The sequence below is a fragment of the Peromyscus californicus genome, unplaced genomic scaffold (assembly GCF_007827085.1).
Source record: "Peromyscus californicus insignis strain IS unplaced genomic scaffold, ASM782708v3 Scaffold_5__1_contigs__length_169319896, whole genome shotgun sequence".
NCBI lineage: Eukaryota > Metazoa > Chordata > Mammalia > Rodentia > Cricetidae > Peromyscus > Peromyscus californicus.
Window position 1 is genome coordinate 84588058 of NW_026294573.1, and position 23479 is coordinate 84611536.

General features: G+C 42.8%; 1 protein-coding gene across 1 annotated transcript in view; it reads right to left on the reverse strand.

Moving 5' to 3' along the window:
- Pappa (pappalysin 1) overlaps positions 1 to 23479 on the reverse strand; it is a 246389-nt gene that overhangs the window by 88162 nt on the left and 134748 nt on the right. The window contains exon 10 of the mRNA XM_052717315.1: positions 12118 to 12311. Coding sequence (XP_052573275.1) covers positions 12118 to 12311 — 194 coding nt within the window. The remainder of the gene's footprint in view (positions 1 to 12117; positions 12312 to 23479) is intronic.

Below are 23479 nucleotides of genomic sequence, written 5' to 3' on the forward strand. Positions count from 1 at the left end.
GGGATCCTCCATATCTACTCCTCCGCACCACTACACCTGACTGTTTCTTGACTCTTTCCATGGGGTAGAGGAAGCCATACATGTTTTGATGTCAAACTCATGCAGTTTAGAAGATCAGCTTTTGCCATTCACTGATTGAATGATTTCAAACCTGTTGCTGTCTGTATTTCCCCACTACAAAATGGGATGACTTTCTATCCTGAAGAACTGACATAGGAATTCAGAGTTCCTGAGCACACACAGGTGTAGGCACACCATGCATATTGGAAAGTTTGTCCTTTCTACCTCATTTCTTCTTCCTCTACTTTTTAGGGCAACAGTTCTAGACAGCCCTGACTTACCTTTGGGCCAGCTGAAGGATTCTTAACATAATTCTTCTATAAACTAGTGAAAATTATACAAGCTGCTTCATAGGATGTTTGGCAGGTTTGAATGGGAACACACAGTATAAAGTTCCAGATACAGAATTGTTACCCTGAAAGCCCTTCACATTCTGCTATGCTCATTAATTTTTGTCCTTACAATTACGTTGCCATTACTACCTGCTGTTTATTATTGTGATGAAGTCATTCCTTTCCTTCTTCCATTTACCTTTATATCTCATAGTCCCTTTTCCCTCTGAATTTCCTTCTTTCCTCCTTCCTCTTCCTCTCTCCATCGTTCTTTCTGTCTCTTACTCCTTCACACCCTCCAGTGCTTAGCCTCTTATTGGGGGACCAGTCTAAAAGGGATTCACAATTCCATCAATCTCGTTAGGAAGCCAATCATGGGGATGTTCTTGACACCTGATCTCTCTGCAGTATCAGGAGGCAAAGGAGCTGAGAAGAGCCTTTTCCCCAAGTCTCAGCATCCAAAAGCCATTTCCTACTGTCTGGGTAAAGCTACTGGCAAAAGGACTATTTCTTCTTTAACATTTATTATGACTTTATGATATGTCAGATGCTAGGAATACAGCAATAAATGATGCAAACAGCACCAAGGAAAACTAGGATTTGAGGTAGGATCCAATTCTGGAGGCATAAAGGAACATAAAGCTCTCCCTCTTCTTCCTTATCTTCAGATCATCATCATCATCATCATCATCATCATCATCATCATCAATCATTTGCCAAGTGATAGATACATCAGGTGATTAAGAAGTCCCAGCCTGCTCTGGCTACCCATGAATTCACAGGGAATTGTGACCCAACCATTCAACTGACCACTTCCTAACACAACTTGTTGATTCAATCCAGTCACAAAGGAGATGCCCTTAGCACATGTAGTTTACACTAGTGTCATGCAATAAATACAGAAACATTTTCTCCAAAGTATGGAGAGTTCTCCAAGTATGGAGACCCTTTGCTAGGCACTGGAAATAATTAAAGACAACAGGTAGAGCCCAAATCCTTAGCTGCTTATTTTTCATTTGGTATAAAAATCCAATGATCATTGAGAGAGTCCTAGATTCTCAATTATGGCTAATAGGTCTTGAAGTGTGTTGGAAGGAGTGATGACATCTCTGGACAGGAAAGAAAACCCTCCAGCTGTGTTCATGGATCCCAGGTCATTCATTCTGCCTAAATCCTGCCCCTTAAGCCACATAGCAAAGCTCATACTAACTGCACCAGACCTTTCCACCACACGGCTTCTGGATTTCACAGACTGTGGGGAATGATATAGAGAGCTGTAGAAATAAGTGGTGATGTAGACCTGTCATTTCTTGTGAATGGAGGCGAACATATTCTAAGGGCAAACATCCTTCCATGAGAACAGATGCAGACAAAATGCAGTTTTTCAATCACAGAATGGTCAGTCCATCATACCTCATTTTGGGAAAGAGAGAGGGGTTTTAAAAACATCTTGGGAAAGGTGGTATGGGATAGAACACAAGAGGGGATTTGAGAGCTAGAAAGTGAGAGTGGTTTTCCTGCAACAAAGTGTAAGACTCTTTGAGAAGGTCCCCATCCCCATCTGGGAAACGGGTACACTAGTCCACTATGGATTTCTAATGATTTAATTTGATGAATGGATTTATGGAACATGCCAAGTGCCTTGTGTATGCTATTGATAGACTTTTCATAATCTCAGTTATCCTATTTCACATTTGAGGAGACAGAGGCTCAGAAAAGCTAAACAAGTGCCTGGAGATCTTTCTGTACATGAGCAATGGGATGTGACACACCACCCTAAACCTGCTTTGTCCATAGAGCAGCCCGCAGCATCTAAGAAGCCACTTAAATTTAACTAAATGAAAAATGTGCCTTTTTGGTTACATGAGCCACATTTATGCCTTGGTGTCTTATGTGACTGGAGATTACTGTGTAAGACAGGGTCAATGTAGGGCATTTCTATGCAAGTAGGAAGTTCCAGTGGACAGCTCAATGATGACACAAGAAGCATAATCCTGGCTTCAGCTTCTTTTTTTTTTTTTTTTTTTTTTTGGTTTTTTCGAGACAGGGTTTCTCTGTGTAGCTTTGCGCCTTTACCTGGGACTCACTTGGTAGCCCAGGCTGGCCTCGAACTCACAGAGATCCGCCTGGCTCTGCCTCCCGAGTGCTGGGATTAAAGGCGTGCGCCACCACCGCCCGGCTAGCTTCAGCTTCTTGATAGGTGTCAAGTAATATTCTTCCTTGGTTTGCATTCAGCTGCTGCTTTATTTCCACATCTCTTGCTGTCAAGTGCCACACTGCAGGCTTGGGCATCACCCAGGCAGCATTCATACTCTAGAGAACAGTATTTAACAGCAGATCAGACCTCGTTCAAGCCCATACCTCTCTAAGGATGGGGGAGGACTCTTTCTCATGAAGGGAAAAGTCACAGATAGTAATTAAATGTCCCCTTCCACCAACTATACATAGGCCTGTCTTTAGGAATGGCACAGACGGGGACCAGAGGCTATATAGCAAAGATGTATGCTTCTCGGGAACATTTCATGGGACCCGTGGAGCCCATTTCTCCCTGGAAATTGAATATGTTCAACTGTATCTAGGACTTGCTTGTGCTTATGACTAGCTGAGGAATTTTAAGTTTTAAGGAAGCTATCACAGTGGTGAAAGAGGAAGTAGAAAGCCTTTTCTGGTCTGCTTCTAGAGATTACACATCAAGATGGACTTTTCAAAAGCAGGACCTGGGGGGAGCTAGAGAGTGGAGCTTGGGGGTCTTGAAAAAAAAAAAAAACACAAACAAAGGAGCATGCACACAAACAAAAACAGAATCCTGTGCCCAGCCAAGATCCAGCTCCTTTCACAACCCGCCCCCCCAGGCCTGGCTTGAGAAAGTTTACTTTCAGACTAGAGAAATGAGCGTGTGGTTAGGGGGACAGAATTCAATACCACTGAAGGAGCAGGCTCAGCAAAGCTTGACTGACGCCTGCTTCCTACGCTCATTACAGCCCCAGAGAGTGAATGCTGTTTACATTTTTTACGTGTTTCTTGGGTACAGAACATGAAACTAAATTATACAGCAAAGGCCATGTTGGCTACATGCCGGTGACCCCACTTAAAACAAAACACTAGTCCAAAAAAAGAAAGAGGGGGGAGGGATGGAGAAAAGAAAGGAAAGAAAGAGAGAGAAAGGAGAGAGGGAAGGTGGGGTGGAAGGAGAGGATGTTAAGCACTTACAGAACGGGACAGAAAACGATCATGAGGAAGTCTGAGTGAAAGGCAGGGATGGAGGGAGTGTCTGGTCCTGAAGCTGAAGTTTAAAAGGAAGCGGATGAAGAATAAGGCAACTGGATCGGGTTGGGTCAGGCTTGGATGGAGACCATAAACAAAGCCCTAGGAATATTCTTAGATGGGCCATGAGGAGGTTGGCAAGGGAAGGGTCTGATATCCACAGAACACTCAGAGGACTGAGCCTCAAGCCACAAAGCCCAGCTTGTTCTTGGGCTGCAAGTCAAGTGTTCTGGCATCTGAGTGATGGAGGCTCACTCCTCAAACACGCCCTCAGGGCTACACATGGCACTGTCCGTGAGAATGCAGTACATGCTTAGCGCCTGCCCAGAAGTGCTGCCTCGCTCTCCGTTCCTTCCCTACCTGTCACTATCGAGCTCCCCCTTCAGACTCAGTTTACTCTGGTATCAAACGCTTTAGCGGGACAGAGATCTGAAATTAACCTAGTGCCCAGTAAGAGGCAAGCATGTACTGCGTGCTTAGTATGTTAGCTCATTGCACTCTCAAGATCATAATACAGAGGAAGACAGCCTGCCCGGTTTGCAGATGAGGAAAACTGGAGCTTATATAAGTGAGGTCATTTGTCAGATGTCACATCAGCTCTTTCTGGCTGCAAAGCCTAGGCTTTCTTTAGGTGACAATGAAGCCATAATACAGCTTTGTTATTTACTCCCAAATGCCCAACTACAAAGAAAAATAATTTCATAGATAACTGTCAAGCAAACTCACCCTTTGTCCTCAAAGGGTCTCCTTTGGAGGTTAGCTCAGTGTATCAGGGCACTTTGTCACCATGATCACCATATGCTTTGCCTCAGAAGAGGGTCCCATGGCAGTGTCCTTCTCCCTTGAGGGTAATGGCTACATTGTTTATCTCCGTGCCATCCCATTGCTAAAAATGGTATTTTGGAGAGGTTGGAGTCATAACACAGCACTACTGGCCTTCCATTGGAATACCAAAATCATTCCATAAGCAATGGGAGGACCGGGAGGTGCAGGAATTTATTTAATGAAAGTCAAATCTTAAGTGAGGTAAGACTTGAGGGCTCTCTAAATCTCTAGCCACTCAAATGCCTGTACTAGAATACCAAGTTTTAAAAAACTGTATCCTAGGGCTGGAGAGATGGCTCCATAGTTAAGAGCATTGGCTGCTCTTCCAGAGGAGCTGGATTAGAGTCCCAGCAACTATGTGACAACTTACAGTTGTCTATCCTTCCAGTTCCAGGGTATCCCAATGCACAGACACAGAATCAGGGAAGTATCCATACACATGTATTAGTAAAAAGAATTTTCAAGTAACCCTGTGTATTATTTCAAATCATGTCTGTCCCTTGGTTGCAGAAAAGTTACAGACAACAAGAGCATTTCTGAAAGGGTCTGTCATCAGAAGGGAAATCATATGTCATATGGATCTCACTCCTGCCTTGAGAAACAGAAATTACATGATGATCAGAGACCTGACTTGACGGATGTCCCATAACCAGTAAGCGATGGACCCTAGGCTTACTCTAATCGCACATGTCAATTATCTGTACTTGTCCTAAACTTTCATCACTAAAATATTTTCAGATGGAATTCCAAGTCCAATCACAATGCTGGAGTATCACCTTCTCTAGAAGAGGCAGATGAGTGAAGGGTGGAGAGAAAGGGCCAGGAAGAAAACCAGGAACACCCCTGAAAGCTGTGAGAGATTTAACATCTCTCCCAGGCCAAGGGTTGATGGGTTTGAAGGGTGACAACTTGGGGACTGTGTTTTGCACTCTTTTTGGAGGGAAGTTGGGTGCCCCGCATGAGTGGGACAGGCTGTAACAAACCACGGTACTTTCTGTTCTGTCTCCTTAGATGACTTGCACATGTGCTCTTGAACAATTATTCAGAAACCACCAGGAGAAAGCAGATCCCTTGGGCCTTTGGGGAAACTACTTGGAATCTATCTGCTCCAGCATTTCAGCGTGTTCCCTTTCCCTCTCCTTCCCCACCATTGGCAAAGGCGGCCCCATTTTACTAATGAGAAGAGTTGAATGCTTTGGTTGAAGGCAGGGACACGCAGGGAAGGGGCAGACAGCCTTTGGAACTGTCTCCTCAGCATTAGGCACCGAGGCCAAGTTTTCTTCTTGTTCTTTGCAAATATTATTGTCTAAGTAGCACCGGGGGAATGCTGCTTAGTACAAGATTTTCGAGTGGAGATGTTTTCAGGTTGACACCTGTAGCGAGGTAGAAAAAAAAAAACACAAAGAAGAGTGTACAGGCAAGGAGTTCATGTCTCTGAGTCAGTTTGTTCGCTCTGAGAGCAGCCCTTTCTGTTCAGGAGGGTGGCTGTGAAATGCACAGGAAGTGATGTGCTTCATGGGCTCTGGCATATAGGAGAGGTGGAGAAGGCATCACTGCTGTTCTTTCCATCTTAACATCTCCCAGTTCACCTCATGCTCAAAGCCACGGAGAAGCTCCCCAAAGCCCTGGGGATAAAGAATAAACTCAAAGCTTCTGCAGTGTCTCTGAGCACCCCTCCTGACTCATTTCTCCTGAGTGTTTGCTTTCTTATCAGCCTTGTTTTTGTTTGTTTTTTGTTTTTTAACTTTTTGTGTGCCATTTGTTTTGTCTCTGTCACTGTCTTTGTCCTGTCCCTCAATTTACCTTCCTTAAGTTTCAGCTCAACAATCACTTCCACAGGAGTGTCACCCAGCGTTCCTCTGGGGCTCCCTGCCCAAGCACTTCCTCCAGAGCACCCAAGTGCATATAGGAAGATGGTTTTTATTTCCTTCGTTCTTTTACACATGCACTCACCTGCATACATGCATGCGTGCCTCTCTCTCTCTCTCTCTCTGTGTGTGTGTGTGTGTGTGTGTGTGTGTGTGTGTGTGTGTGTGTGTGTGATCATATACTATATTACAAGAAAAGCAGAGGATTAACCGGGGACAGGAAGGGACTAGAAGGAGGAGAAAGGCAGAAGCTCAGAGTGTGACTACAACCAAAGCAAATGATGTGCATGAATGGAAATGTCTTCCTGAAATCCATCACTATGTACAATGATGATCTGATGATCTGTCAATAAGGAAATTACTGAAAAAAGAATGGAGACAGAGGTCGGATACCTCGGCAGGAAGATGGAACAGCAGAGTGGTATCTGAGGTATTGCAAGAGATCTCCCACTCTCTTGGTATTCTTGAAATGCACAGGATGGACAAGATGACACAGAAAACATCTGTTCTTCTGACCATTTTCCCACATCCATCTCGGAAGCACGTGGGAGCTGCTAAGTCTGCACCTGGACTCCTCCCTGGACACAATGGCCTGTCTCCTAGTTTAGCCCGTTCCAGACCTGAGCCCAAAGCCTTAGTGTGTTCATCTGTAAACGGAGACCGTTAATCCCATTTCTGTAGTAGCTTAAGTAAGAGTCAAGGAATTTGGTGCAGAGCCCAGAGGAACTTGGTAAACGTTGTTTCTATGATTTATCCTAGACATTCTGAAAGTGGGCAAAGGACTTTTCCACACACCATGCTGGTTGTAATCCCAGCTGGCAGAGCAAGCTGACAACTGTGTGTTTTCTTCCTTGCAGAATCTCCCCTGGATTTTACACCCTGAGATCTTTGACTACTGTTTCCAGGTGTATGCACCCCTTGGGTGTAACAGTAAGCTCTCCGAGAGCAGAATGAGGCCCTTGGTTTTCTTGGAGATTCCCAGAATACCTGATACAGTCCTAGGAGTGCAGCAAATGTTTGCTGTTGAGAATAATGATTAACTGGCTAAAATTTAACCAATTGTCTCTCTTGTGTGGGTCACTGTGGTCAGCTCTGGGTGAAAGTGTATAGAGAAACCTAAGATGAATGAGGCAGGTCACTGACATTGGTAGTACCGATTAAGTACAAAAAGCCAGTGCTCACTGCTTTCTTTGCATCCTTAATCTCCACTGTGTAGATGTTATTCCCATTTTTCAAAGGAGGACACTGAGCTTCCTGGAGGAGTTGTTTGCCCAGTGTTTCCAGGAACAGAAGTTAGGAGGGCAAAGCCCGATTGGCATGTGTTAAAGTTTAGATGTAAAATAACACACTGCGTTTTCCAAACCTTTTCCTTATTATTGTGCATGCTCTCCCTTTCATACTCACTGATGCAGACTACAAGTATACCTCTCTTTAACCAAACAAATAAGTGAATTTACACACAGATTGTTATAGTACAAGTTATGTCGTGGTTTGTATTTTAATGGAGGCAAAAAAATAAGATGAGCATGTCAAGGACCAGATGATAGTAACTCAGAGTGAAGTTGTAAAAGACTGACACACTCTCCAAAAGGTAAATTGCATATCCAATTGAAACCAATTACAAAAAAAGAAGATATGGTGAAGTCCCAGCTGCTCTCTATTGCAAGAATCTCCATAGAACCAGCAGTCTAGCCTGAACCAGCCAGAAAGTCTCAGGATAGGAGGAGCTTCTGGTATCACAGTCCTCCCCTCAGTATGGATAGATCTCATTTCTCATTTATCCTTAGAAAAGGTTTGCTTTACTGTGGCCCTCAAATGACTGCCCTGGTCAGTCTAAGTTTACCCTCAAAGCTTAACCCAATAAACAGGTTAGTTGACTGATGCTCTGTAGTCCCTGCGAGCACTGCCAATTCTAGATCATTGGAGTATCTCCATCTCTTATTTAAGTCATGGCAAAGAGAGGCTGCCTGTTTAGACAGGAGGAAATAGTCCTAGGTAGAAGCTCTGGGGATGAGAGCATAAGGGAGGCATATCTACTTTGTGTTTTGGCAGCTTTTGGTGTAAAGTATTAGAGAAATGTGAGGCATGGAAACAAAGTATGAATAAGACAAGATCTTTGCAAGCATTTAAACCAAACCAAACTGAACCATTTCTAAGGTTCCCAGAAGAGAGATAACTTGATTCTCTTTCTTTATTTCCATTTTTGTTCACTTACAGGAACTTCTTGATTCCAGCTGGTTCAGGAAGGTGCATAGCCCAAATATCCAAAGAATGTCTCTTAGTATAGAATATTCGGCCCAATTTGCACAACTAGGAAGCTTTGATATGTCTGATAACATTTGGATACAAGACTCAGCATTCATGGGTAGCTTTACTATAACCAAATTTGGGGAACTTGCTTAAGGAGAATGAGGGAGAGAGACTGGAAATCATTAGAAGTGGCAGTGTTATGCAAAATCAAAGCTCAAGTTTAAATTGGTATTCTAAGCTCACATAACACAAAGAGTGTTCCTCATTCTCACTAGTCCAAGCTCCTGCAGAATTATTCTGAGGCAGCTACGGTTTGGAGAGAGTTCTCACACCTATGTCTTTACACAGTACAGAGGTTAGAGGTGGGGTCTTATACTTCTGTGGGTTTAGGTACATAGTCTCAGCAAATACCTAAGTTTTTCTCATTTTTATAATAACACAGAAAGGCTTGTGGAGAGTGAAACAAAATGGATTGTAAAGGGGAAGAGGGAATGGCTGATCTTTTTCATAATCTCTCAGGTCAAGCTCATCCTGGTAAAGACCGAAGACCGCAGAACAGGGTCAGTGTGTGTGGCGGAGAGTGGGAGCAGCCTCAGTTCCAAGGGACTATGATTCTGCTCCAGGGAGATTTGAGCCCCTGACACCTGTCATCTAGAACTCTGCCTGTTTCCCTGGAATCCAAAAACTCCCCCACTTTGGATAGGACCTCATATCTCTAGGCTCCCACTGTCACCTTCCAAGATATTCCTTGAAGATTAGTTATTTTACATACAGGAGTCATACTGAGTTGGGAGACCAGCACATTTCCTCCAGGGCTCCAAGGCAGACAACAAATTGTTTACCATGAAAAAGGCAAGCTAGTTGGCTATAAGTGTGTGTGTTTAGCATGGGAGGTGGGGAAATTCGGCCACTACTGGCTGCTTTACCTCTATTCTCCTGCATTGATTTGATCAGTATCAGGACTGAGCTCACTAGGGCCTATTCATATTTACATGTGTGAGTGGGGTATAAGGGAAAAGGATGAGAAGAGGATGGAAGAAAAGAAGACGAGGAAGGAGAGGAAATAAAAAGGAAAGGGAGAGGGAGAAAGAGAAGGAATAGGAAGATGATGCCTAAGGAAGGTGAGGGACCCAGGGGACACCTTTCTATCTTATTCTTCGATTCAACTTTCAAGAGCCTCCCAGCTTCTCTTCTCTCTACATCAACATCTTCACTGGAGCCCTTGACAGGGTGAAAATTAACTACTAGTCTCCTCTAATCACTGAACAAGGTAATGAGGGTTTGGTTTCTCCTTTCCTGTTGTCAGAAGGGAGCAATACCTTCACTTCAGGAATAGTGCTTACCCCGAAGGAAGCAGACTTCATGCTGTCTCTATGAGTGTGTGTATGTTTGTGTGCACATGGCTGTACCTGTGTGCATGGGCACATGTATATATGTGGGGTAGGGGCATTTGTTTTTAAGTGAGGAAACTGGGACACTGTTGTTCTGTGCCCTTACAAGCCACTGTTTTCCTGATTCTGCATCTAACCTGCACACCCTGACCCTGTATACTCCAGCGAGCTGATCTCATTATGGCAAATTTAGTTACAGCCAAAGTCTCCTTGTAACAAAAATTATATCCAAGCTCAGAGTAATGGAACCTAGTCGATTTCATTAAAATAAAATTGGTAACAATGAATAATTCAATAGGATGATTTTGTTTCCTTCTCTCGTCTTTATAGATTGAGGAGCTAGTATTTATAATGATTTTTTTAATTGGATTTTTGTTTAGGAAGAACTAATCAGCCATAATTCCTGACAGCCTTCTCCCTACAAGATTGGATTAATTGTCCCATGAAAGTCTTTTTTTTTTATTTCAAATGAGACTGGGAATTTTTTTTTCCTTTTGCTCACATTACTAGCAAAAATCTTTGGCTGGTTTTTAAGCATGGTTGATCCTATTGCCCCTGTGTGTGAAAGGTTCCTAGAGTACTAATAATTAGCTCACTTGAGGGGTGTTTTCAACCATCTCTAAGAATGGGATGCTAGTTGAACTTGGAATTCCTGCACCTTTGATATGATGGAGAAACAATGGCTGGTCATCTCTTGGTGTCACTTGTAAGCAGGTGTGTGTGTGTGTGTGTGTGTGTGTGTGTGTGTGTGTGTGTGTGTGCGCGTGCACGCGCGCGTGTGTGTGTGTATGTGTGTGTGTGTGTGTGTATGTGTGTGTGTGTGTGTGTGTGTGTGTGTGTGTGTGTGCACTTTGAGGAGGGGAAAAGATAAATGAAGCTCTGTCCGTTCTCAAAACTCTGAAAGTCCACTGTGGGAGACAGGAGGGGACACAGATAAGTCACTTGAAATTCTCTGTGCACGTAGGACCACACAGGTGAGTCCAGCAAGTGCCAACGCAGCACAGTGAGAGGGGGAATGCTGAGCCAATCATTGCCAGGCTGGCACTGGCCCTGAGAGGCACCAGGGGATCCTGAGTACCCACACCATTCCACTCTCCTGAGGGCATCCACTTACACATACAAATGAGCAAATAAAGAATTTAATAATGGGAACCTAAGTAGGAGAGATGAAGAGATGATCAAATAAAGATGAAAATGAATATATGAGAGGTGCTACCTTACACCACATTCAATAATTTTCATTGGACCTCAATCCAAAGTCCTATTTCTCATTCAGCTAAATGCCTATTGTACCCCCCAATGAACTTGAAATCAAGAAGCTGAATTAGAGAGGGATGACTGAGAATCTGCAAGGCCAAGGCGCAGGCTGGCTTCAGAAATGGCCACGGTGCTGGACAGCGGGAAGTACTGTGTCGTGTCTCTGAGAAATGGGAGTCTCAGAAGAAGGCAGGTGTTTTCTTGGCAGGATAATTGCAAAGGAGGCTCGAGGGAGGCACAGCCATCTCCAGGATCACATAAGCTCTGGTAGCCCCCAAACTCTCCACCCCTCATCTAGGCTATCAGTCCCCTGTGGGCGAGCCTTGTCATATAAATAGTGCATTAGGGGACTACGGAATGAGTCAGAGCTTCTTAGAACTGGCAATGTCCCTGAGGTACATCAAGCTAAACTCCTATTTTAAATATTGGGGAGAAAAAGTAGAAACCAGAAAAGTGGAGAGACTATACAGCAAATGTGTTTATGGTCGCTCTTAATTCAGTCAGTAGACAAATTGAGAGTTCCTGTCAAAAGGAAAAAAAAAAAAAAACCTGTGATTTCCCAAATTGTTCTCACTCACATTGAATTCCAATGGTATATTCAACACAGAGTTCTTTACCATCTCTGAGTCACAGTAAGAAGGGCATAGGGGGACAGTTGCTGTTCCCATGATGCTTGTATTTCCCTCCCCTTCACCACTGCATCCCTTATCCTTAACCAATGGGACTGAAGAGGTGCTGGTATGACACTTGGCTAAACAAGTGCTCAGGTAGAGACATCCCATGACACTCTGTTAGAAGCAGGCACTTTGAGAGCCTCAGCAGAGATTTAAAGAAGCCTTCAGAAGAAGCCCCACAAGGCTAGGTGCTTACCTGGGATGCCGCTGGTTGTCCAATAACAACCCAACCTGGGCACTGCTGGTCTTGATGGGATACTGAAGCATTGGATGCCCACTGATCCAGGAATCCCTGGGGTGTGTAGACGCCACAGTCTTTAATACTAGTTTTTTGTTCAAACTCTTCACACATCCCATCTCCATCATGGAAGTAACACCGGCTGGGTTCATCTGTAGGAGGGGGACATAGAAAGGGGGTCAGTAAGCAAATACGTGTTCTTTGGCCTTAGCTATCAGCAGCAGCTGTGGCGCAGAACATCCAACCCAGAAGCTCCGTTAAACCTATAGTCAGAAGTTACATTGGGATACTCTTCTTCAGCCTTAAGGGGAAAAAAAAATTAAAAGAAGTCCTGCCATACACAACAGCTTATTCAGTGGTTCAAAGGTGGATTGTGACCCCTTTGGGGGTCTTACATCAGCTATCCTGCATATCAGATATTTACATTATGATTCATATCAATAACAAAACTACAGTTATGAAGTACAGCAAAAATAATTGTGTGGCCAGGGGGTCACCACAGCATGAAGAAGTCTATTAAAGGGTCACAGGGTTAGGGAGGGTGAGAACCATTGGACAGTATGAAACAGGCAGGCATCGTGCTGAGTAAAGGAGCTCAATGCTGCATGACTCCATTTACACATGAGTAAAAAGTCTGAAAACGGAGAGCAGAAAGTGCAGCGGGGATCCAGAGGGGAGGGGGTGGAAACGGCAACGGCCAAGAGTTTTTTTTTTTTTTTTTTTTAATTTATTTTAATTTATTTTGCAATACGATTCAGTTCTACATATCGGTCACGGATTCCCTTGTTCTCCCCCCTCCCGTCCCCCTCACCTTCCCCCCAACGCCCCCCCCCCCCATTCCCATCTCCTCCAGGGCAAAGCCTTCCCCACAGACTGAGGTCAACCTGGTAGACTCAGTCCAGGTAGGTCTAGTCCCCTCCTCCCAGGCCGAGCCAAACAATCCTGCATAGGTCCCAGGTTTCAAACAGCCAACTCATGCAATGAGCACAAGATCTGGTCCCACTGCCTGGATGCCTCCCAAACAGATCAAGCCAATCAACTGTCTCACCCATTCGGAGGGCCTGATCCAGTTGGGACCCCTCAGCCATTGGTTCATAGTTCATGTGTTTCCATTCATTTGGCTATTTGTCCCTGTGCTTTATCCAACCTTGGTCTCAACAATTCTCGCTCATATAAACCCTCCTCATTCTCGTTAATTGGACTCCCAGAGATCCACCCAGGGCCTAGTCATGGATCTCTGCATCCAGATCCCTCAGTAGTTGGATGAAGCTTGGGGGAGCGGGAGATCCCAGCTGGATCAACAACAGAGAGGGAGAACAAGGAATAGGAGGCCATGGTAAATGAAGACCACATGAGAACAGGAAGAAGCAAAGTGCTAGAGAGGCCCACAGAAATCCACAAAGATACCCACACAACAGACTGCCGGCAATGGTCGAGATACAGCCCGAACTGACCTACTCTGGTGATGGGATGGCCAAACACCCTGATTGTTGTGCTAGAAACCGGCCAAGAGTTTTAATCAGGCACAATGAAAGCGTTCTAGAAACCTGGGGCACAGGTTGGTGCTTCAGGCTGGCATATCTGACTACACATCAAGAACATGCTGAGAGGGCAGATCTCATGTGTGGATCTCCTGTCCCACCCACAACAAAATTCATAAATTTTCACTCTTCTCAAGTGGCACTCATCCACAATGTGACGAAGGTTTTAATCCCAAACCAAAGCATCTAAGTAAAGAAAACGAAATGTTGTATGTCTTTAATAGCCTGCCCGAGTCACACGTCTATTAATGTCAGATCTAGGAACTTACTTTGCAAGTCCGGGGCATGTTATCCAACAGCAAAGGACCTTAAGCTTGCAACCTGAGTTTACTTAACTCCAACAAGGATTTCAGTTTTGCATAAAGAATAAACCAACTTCAGTCTACTCCCAGAAAGTAAATTGCTGTGTTTTATTAGTTAGTCTCTTTTCTTCTCTGGGCTCAATCATTAGTGCAAAGAAGTCAGCTACAGAACTGGGATTCCAAGAACCCATCCTAATATGCCTATGGTCTTATATGATACTTTAGGTGTCTCAGTGAAATACCAAGTGATCAATCTCCTGCCTAATTCAAACTGTAGCAACCTTCTTTTGTATTTTTTGTTTCATTTTGTTGCTTTGTCTAAGCTGTGACTGGTTGTAAGGATGCTCACTTGACGGTAAGGACAAGCATCAGAGGAGTAATGAGGAGGATGCCATCTGAGAAGGTATGACCTATATATGCAATTAAGAGTAATGCAGGGAGAGAGCAAGGTGGATATCCCTAGGAGATCATCCTTTAAAACCTAGTGTCAGCTCTTCTGTACTACTCCCAGTGCTTCTAGGCAAAGCGAAGGAGCCCCCTCAGCGTAACATGCCCATTTCATCAAAATCTCCACTTTAACACTAATTATACTGTGCTGACACTAGGTCTTCATGCTGTAGCCATTCTGGAGGGTTCTAGACTTCCCAAATAGTTGTCTGAGACACACTGTATAATATAGCATCTGAACTATAACACTTTGAGAGTAAAGAACATGCTATTATGTCTGAATGGCAGGCACACAGAAATCTTAACATCCCAGGTAAATTAGGATGTAGGATCCCTCTTAGGTTATAGATTGATCTAGATCATCCAATATTTATTCCAAAATAGTGGAGCAGAACTCTGAAGAAGATACTGAGTTTAAGATCAAAGACTTGGGTTTCGCCTCTGCCCCTTGCACTACCTATATAATGTTAAAACATAGTTTTTCCTCTTCCTCTCTGTCCCCTACCTATAATGTGGATCTAATTGTCCCCGTCAGGACAACACCCACACAGGAAATGAACCTAAATATGCCTTGTACATTCTAAAATAATCATGACAAGAAAAATGCTTTTCTTCTAAAGGGTCAATTCATTTCTTAGTGGCTGAATTTAAATCAGCTTGCTAAATCAATACTGAGTTGAAATACTTCAAACATTCTACCTTCTAGAAAGAACCTGGGCTCATGGGGGAAAAGGAATTGAATTTTTATGTTGTTATCTGTAAATGGAGTCACTGAATTCAGGAGCAGCAGAATGTTGAGTCTCTTCCAAGCTCCAAAATTGTTGCTTATTTCTGCAAACAGTTTACATAGTAAAATATTATCACATATGCCAGAATAAGTCAATTCATTATAATTTAATTATTGGATGATGAGTGTAAGCCAGCTGAAAGCTCCAGTGACCAACATGTTAGGTTCTTCTTCTTCTTCTTCTTCTTCTTCTTCTTCTTCTTCTTCTTCTTCTTCTTCTTCTTCTTCTTCTTCTTCTTCTTCTTCTTCTTCTTTGTTTTTGTTTTTCGAGAAAGGGTTTCTCTGTGTAGCTTTACACCTTTCCTGGAACCCACTCTGTAGCCCAGGCTGGCCGCGAACTCACAGAGACCCGCCTGGCTATGCCTCCCAAGTGCTGGGATTAAAGGTGTGCGCCACCACTGCCAGGCATGTTAGGTACTTCTAACAGGGAAAGAATACAAGGTCAGCACTTCTCACAGCTTCACAGTGACCAGGGACAGTGGCCAATTTAGATACAATAAAACTTAAGATCTAACTTGAGGGAAATCCACTATAAATCCAAACCCAATGAAGGGGACTGTAGCAAGTTATACTGTCCAATTCTAGGCCACAGAGACAACTGCTATGAGAGTGAGAAATATGAGCATTGCTTTTATGCCCAGCAGAGAGATATTGTCTTTACTCAGCAGAATGATAAAATATGACCTCTTAAGGATAACATTATGTGGTTAGCTAACTTGGGTACCACCTTTCTCTTCCTTCAATGTGAAGACAGAGGGAGAAATTATAATAAAATTACATAGTATCTACCTTCTAAGAGGACTTATTTATTCCCCCATGCAAAGGGCTCTCTCAGTATTGCAGAAAATTGTACTAAAGGTAAGTTCTAGTAAAGGCTTACTTCTTCATGATTGGATTGAGGATCAAGATAAATCTGATTAGAACCAGAATCAGAGAGTGGAGGGAAGTAAATCCAGATACGGACAGGAGAAGAGTTACACAACTAGATAATAAGGTGAGCCACAGACAGGCAGACCCAAATAGTCAAAAGATAGAGAAGAGCTAGGATTAAAAAAAGAAAGGTTCAGGCCAGAGAGATGGTTCAGTGGGAAAAGACACTTGACATCAAGCCTGATGGATAACCTGAATTCAATCCTTCCACCTGATGAGAGGAGAGAGCCGACACCTCCGAAGTGCACCTAACTTCCAGATGTGCACCCTGGCACCCCTTCTATCCCGGTAAATCAATAAACCGAATTGAAAAGGTTTAAAGAGAAAGGAAGTGGGATGCAAAGGAGAGAAAGGAAGAGCAAGAATGAATGAATGAGAGAGAGGAAGGGAAGCAGGGGAGGAGGGAGGGAGGAAGGAAGAAGGAAAGAGAAAATGAATCTGTCTCATTTCTTCTCCAGCATTACGCTGACAAAACTATTGTGAGTCTCTTTTAAAAATAACATCCGTGGACGCTGCTATTCAGTTTCTCTTGCTACTAGTGTCCTAGGGGAGCCTCTCCACTCCATCTGCCAGTGTTTTGTCTGGGGAATTCTCTTTCCTTCCCGTTCCCTCTGCCTCGAGCAGTAAAGAGAACAGGGTAAGGAATGGAATACAAATGCATGGCCAGGAAAAACAAAGACAGCAGCAACAGAACAATAAAACAAACTGGGCTTTTTGTTTTCATTACATCAATTTACTTAGCGCCCCTTGAATGCTTTGTGTTGGGCAGTGAGCAGGTTATTGTACAGAATTTGAAGTCTATAGCAAGGGCACATGATCACCCTGCCGTCCTACCTTCTGTGTAGCAGCCAGGTGACATTTATAATGGCATGTTTTCTACTGGAAGGGGCAAGGGCTATTGTAGATGGTAAGAGAGGCAGAGAAAGAGCTAGAAACCCCAGCACACTTTCAACAAGTATTTGTTGAATGAAGACCAGGCTTTCAGGCTGAAGAAATAAGAATGGATGTTCTGAGGAATGAATCCTCGAAAAAAAGTAGAGAGATGTGCCTGGAACTTAGGGTAAACAAGGAAGTTGGACTGGACAAGGAAAGGACTTGAAAGCTACATGAGGACATTTAAATAATGTAGGCACCAATTTAATATTCCAAACATGGCAAAATTCACACTTTAGAGTCACACTCACTGGTTGCTGTATGAGAGGGAGCTGAAGTGGGAGGGACCTAAAGCCCGGAGTGAGATGGCTGTGAGGGCTAAGTAGAAAGAGGAAGAGGCAATGCCCTGAGTGCGTTCCCTGCTGTGCTTGCCTATGGGGTTAGACATGCAGGCGCTCCTTCCATTTCTGTATGTTCAGCTTGCTAGAGGATGTCCAGCTGACACAGTAGAGCATGGGAAGGGATTTCAGATTTATTAGTATGATTGAAGCCATTTGCTGAAGATTCTTGGGAAAATATTCTGTAGGGAGGAAGCCAAAATACTTTGTGAGCTTCTAATAATTATGATGCCTTTTTTAGTGAATGTGCCCCCACTAGAGTATTAATTTATGGGAACAAAATAGTATGTCATCTTTGAGAAGCTGCAATATTACTTTTGGGGCATCTCTAGATCTTTTCATAGTTTCCATTGGTATGGACTAAGTAGTTTGAGGAGTTATTGGAGTTGCCAAGCTTCCACGCCGGTAAAGAAAATGTACAAACTATCTGTACCTAGAGTGGTGGAGAATTTTGGTCATAGGTGATATATTTGACTTAGGATGCAACAAAGAAACAAATAATTTCAAGGCATGCTTCTCAGCAACAGTCTACCTTCCAAAGGATGGGTGGGATTTCTAAGCATTTGTTTAAAAAGACAACTTGCTTTTGAGACATCATTGTCTGTGTCTATTTCCAGCAGAGGGAAGAATGATTGGCATTTTGATGCTTTCTTTCAGTGTAATAATCACGGCTTTTTTTTCTTTTTCTTTGAAAACAAGAAAAAATATCATTTTTAAGGTCAGCTATTTATTTAAGAATGAATCTGAGTGCAACAAAGCTGGTGTCCCATAATAATTCATCCAAACAAAAACAACAGCAAAAAGATGCCGAGGTACACAATCTTTGGATCCAAATAATCACGTCTTGGAACAGGGGAAGTAGTAGTGCCCTAGGCCCCAATAGTTTATGCAATGGAGGGCTGGAGGCATGCTTGGGAGGATATGTTGGGCTGTTTCTTCTGGAACAGAAATATCTCAACCTGACGTTGCCTTGCCTTTAAAAACTTCATGTCAAGGCCACATCACTGACCCCATTTAATTTTCTTCAAACCAAGAGCTTGTTCATGACTTCTTCAACTGGATCCGCTTGCCCAGACTACAACAGACAGTGTGCTGAAGGTTCCTAAAGGGACTGCCTTCTGCTAAGCAGCTTCAGGTGCCAGTCTCAGTGGTGGAATCTGAGGAGCTCATGTTGGTGTCTGGTTTCTTCAAGGGCTGATCATAAGCCGACATAAATCTGAAATCCCTTCCCATGTTCTGCTGTGTCAGCTGGACATCCTCTAGCAAGCTGAACATACAGAAATGGAAGGAGCGCCTGCATGTCTAACCCCATAGGCAAGCACAGCAGGGAACGCACTCAGGGCATTGCCTCTTCCTCTTTCTACTTAGCCCTCACAGCCATCTCACTCCGGGCTTTAGGTCTCTCCCACTTCAGCTCCCTCTCATACAGCAACCAGTGAGTGTGACTCTAAAGTGTGAATTTTGCCATGTTTGGAATATTAAATTGGTGCCTACATTATTTAAATGTCCTCATGTAGCTTTCAAGTCCTTTCCTTGTCCAGTCCAACTTCCTTGTTTACCCTAAGTTCCAGGCACATCTCTCTACTTCTTTTCGAGGATTCATTCCTCAGAACATCCATTCTTATTTCTTCAGCCTGAAAGCCTGGTGTTCAGCCTGTGTCTCCACCATCAAGATTTAATCTACTATCTCCAGCTCAGGGACACCTCACCTGCCGCTCTAGTACATTTCTGCATTTTCAGCACTAATCAGTTCATACTTCCCTGCATCATTATTCCTTTCCTTCAGATCAGCAGGAAGGGCACAGTCTATCCAAGTTTTCAATATATAATTTTCCTTAATACAAAGTTTTCAATAAATACAAACACAGAGCCTTTCACTCCATATCTCATTAATATTATTATTATTTTTCCTACCTCATATCGCACTCTTTGATTTACAAGAAAATTTATTAAGAGGAATCTATACATATCCATCCTATCTACTTTTTCTTCATGTAATTCATTTGTCTCAGATCTGGCTTCTGTACTCACTACTCTACAATAGTCAGGTCACCAGTCACTTCAGTGTTGGTGAAACCAATCATGATATCAACATCTGCACTTGATTGCCTCAAGGAACGTGAAGTATGACTCTACTCTTTCCACTTGAATCTCTCTTCTCTCCTCTCTCCTTTCCTCTCCTCCCTCCTTGTCTCTTCTCTCTGTCCCTTGGTTCTGCCATACCTCTCTCCTTCTCCATGTCTCCATGCCATCCTAGTCCCTTCTATCCTTCTACCACACGGCATCTCTCACAAACCTCCACGTACAGTCCCCTGGAGTCATTTTATAGTAAGCATTTTGAGACTTCACAGCTAGGTCTGGGAACACTTTTTTCTTCTACACTCTCTCATCTATCTTAAAATTTAAACACAAATTTTAAAACATCTCTGCCAATGAATTGCATTCACATATATGGATTTACATATGACCTCTTCTGAGACCAGCGGTGGCCTACAGTGAAATTTCTGCTAAACATCTATTTAAATGTACACGACAGGAAAAGCAAGAATATTAGTCTCACACATGTCGCTTTCTCGTTGTTAGTGATGAACACATCAACAATCATGCAACAGAGGCCAAGCCCCAACCTTCTCAGTTGTCTCTCCCATTTATCTCTTCATCCCACCTTGCCGCTTCACATGCAACCATACACCTATCCCTTGGCTCCTTTGTCTGAGGATATTCCAAATAGATGCATTCTGCCCCATTGCCACCATCCTGGACCAAGTCTCCATCATTCTTGCAGTGCCCACTCTTGAATGTTTCCTCACCATTCATTCCTTTGAACACAGTTACAATGCTTACCTTAAAACAATACATTCACACACAAAATTTCTCAGTGGTTTCACATTTTATCCTATACAACAAAACCCAGAATTTGTATCATGAGCTACCAGTCAGCTTGATGTGACTGTCTCCACTATCATGCCTCCTAATCTCAGGTTCGTCTACCCACCCATATACGCACCTAACCATTTATACATACATACATATAGATTGACATCTGTCCATCTAAGAAGTCTCTATTTCCAATTACCATTGCTTTAGAAACTTAAAGTACATTGTCATGTTTATTTTCCCTCCTCTTTTTGTGGCCTCTTTAGTAAGGAGTCAGTTCAAAGAACAGCACTGTTTACCTAGAGTGCGTGCTCATTCCTAAGTGGTTGATTTCCTTTACAGCATTGGTCATACATCTAGAAACCCAAAGAATAAAGGGTGGGATGTGAGTCGTTGGTACTATGTTCACCTACCATGTGTGAGACCTTGATTTGATCCCCAGGGCCACACAAAAATATTTTAAAGACTATTTTTTTATGTGTTACTATCCCCTGTATCCTTGTAAGTTTCAAAGAAATGCATGTTTTATTTTTAGGATCTATGCGAAACTGCCTGATCATACTATGTGGTTACTATTTAATAATAAATAGATGTTATTATCTGTACATCTTGATTTTGAGATAGCTGTAGACTGGCTCCAGCTTACTCAAATCATGTCCCTGATACTTAGGATAGTGCCTGTCTTATAGGAGAAACTTAGTAAATGATTAATAAGGTTCTTGTGGAGTTTTGTAATTGCTATAATCAATTATCTTAAAATTGTCTCAGCGATGCAGGTGTAATCTTGAGAAACCGGTAATCTCAGCACTTAGGAAGCCAAAGGAGAAGGGTCATGAATTTGAGTCATACCTGAGTGTCCTAGTTTGGTTTCTGTTGATGTGATAATATACTCTGACCAAGAGCAAAGGGAAAGGGTTTCTTTGGCTTGCACTTCCAAATCACAATCTATCATAGAGGGACATCAGGGGAGTAGGAACTCAAGGCAGGAACTTAGATTAGAGGTAGGACTGGAAGCAGAGACCATGGAGGAATGCTGGTTTCTGGTTTGTTTCTTGGCTCATGCTTACCTAGCTTTCATGATACAGGCCAGACCCACCTGCCCCAAGATGGTACTACCCACAGTGGGCTGAGCCCTCCTATACCAATTACTAATTAAGAAAATATGCCCACAGATATACCCACAGGTCAATATTATGGAAGCAATTCCTCAACTGAGATTCCCTCCTCCCAGAGAAGTCTAGGTTTTGTCAAGCTGACAAAAACTTCTGACACTCGTTATAGAATGAGACACTGTCTACAATAAAAACAACAACAATAAACAAATTGAATGCCAAATCTGATTTCAAGCTATTTCAACAGATTATTCTACATAAAGCCTTTAATGAAAGTTTTGAATGAAGGTCAGCACAAGCTCTGGCATACATGAATCCTAAGAGTTTAACTCTGTAACTAACCCATAATAAGGTCCCCAAGACCTCTAAAATCAGCAACAGGAAATAACAAAATAAAACTCAGCCTAGATAATCCAAGCTAATAAATGAGGGAAAGCCCTAAACACTGATATGCAGAAAGCATGAAAAAATGGCCCAAAAGGGGTAACAAAAGACAGCATACTATAAATAGATTCTAAGTGTTTTTGATGTGATCTTATCACCACATAAAGAGAAAGGAAAGGGGAGAAGAAGGAAGGAAGAGGGGAAAAGAGAAGGGGAAAAGAAAGGAAGAGGCTGCAGGGGAAGAAGGAAGGAAGGAAGGAAGGAAGGAAGGAAGGAAGGAAGGAAGGAAGGAAGGAAGGAAGGAAAGAAGGAAGGAAGGAAGGAAGGAAGGGAAGGAAGGAAGGAAGGAAAGAAAGAAGGAAGGGAGGGAGGGAGGGAGGAAAGAGAGAGGGGACTCATCTAACTCTGACTGTGGACAAGTTCTTCCCTTTCTGGGCTTCAGTCTTTCCTTTTGCCCAGTAAACAAGTTAGATCAAATAGCTTTATAATCTTCAAATATTTTAGTCTAAAATTTACTTGGATTTTCATTCTTTTAACAACTTAATCATTAAGCCAGTATTTTTTCAGTCTAAAATGGGAAAGTGGAAAGTAAAATCCTCAAAAGCTGTGAACGGTGAACTTTTCTTGAAAGACATGGACATTAAAGAAAAACATGAAATCTGGTACAAAAATCAAAATTCAAACTTGGACTCTGCCTAAAGTATTCTTCGATATCTCATAGCATATACCATTCTCCCATGACTCTCTCTCTTTGCTTTGCTGTTTATTCTTTAAAGCAACTTTACTTTTCTTATCCATTTTGGAAAGTGGCTGTACAGATTCTGATACAATAATATATAGAAATACTGAAAGGGGTCAATATTTTTAAGTAATGTTTTCAACTTTTTTTATTGCAGGTACAAACCTGAACTCACCTCCCGAGTCACCAAACTGCCTTCCCATTTCATTGCTTATGTCTCACTATGACCATTTGTGTGTTTAGTGAAGGGTTATCCAAACAAATTCTCTAACCTCTCCCCTGGCTTCTGTCTACTACTAGTCTACTATACTCCTCTCACAACATTAACTTGGCTCTTCAAATATTTATTTGCTCATTCAATTTTCTCTGAAAGAGAGCAGCTGTTCCATGAAAACGAGGACAGGTAGTTCTGTCACCGTTATGTTTGGATTCTAGACACAGAAGACCATCTGCAAATACATGCACACTGAATGAGCAAAGGGCTTGGGCTGCAAATGTCTTCAGTAATTACACAGCTCATGTACATCCTGCTCACAAATGCAGTGGCTGAAATTCAGAATAGCTAAGTATCTCACCAAATACAACACAGTTAATTGATGGAGGCCAAGGGTTTTGACTGGCTGATGAAGAACCATTATCACATAAATACTGAGAAAATGCAATGTTTAATAAAAACTAGTCTATGAGAACTTCATGAATGTGAGCACAGTGAAAGACCATGCATGCAAATGAAAATATATACATGTAAGTGTATCCCCTTCAATCCAGTAAAACAAGGAACCCATCATTCTGTTATGAAATCCTGGAGAGTCCAGCCGAAGCTTTTGGATAAACTTATGCGATGTGTACCAGTGGGCCAAGGACTGGAGGATGAGTCAGGACACCACACGAAACCAAGCCAGTAACCATTCTCTGGCAAAGCTGGTCATG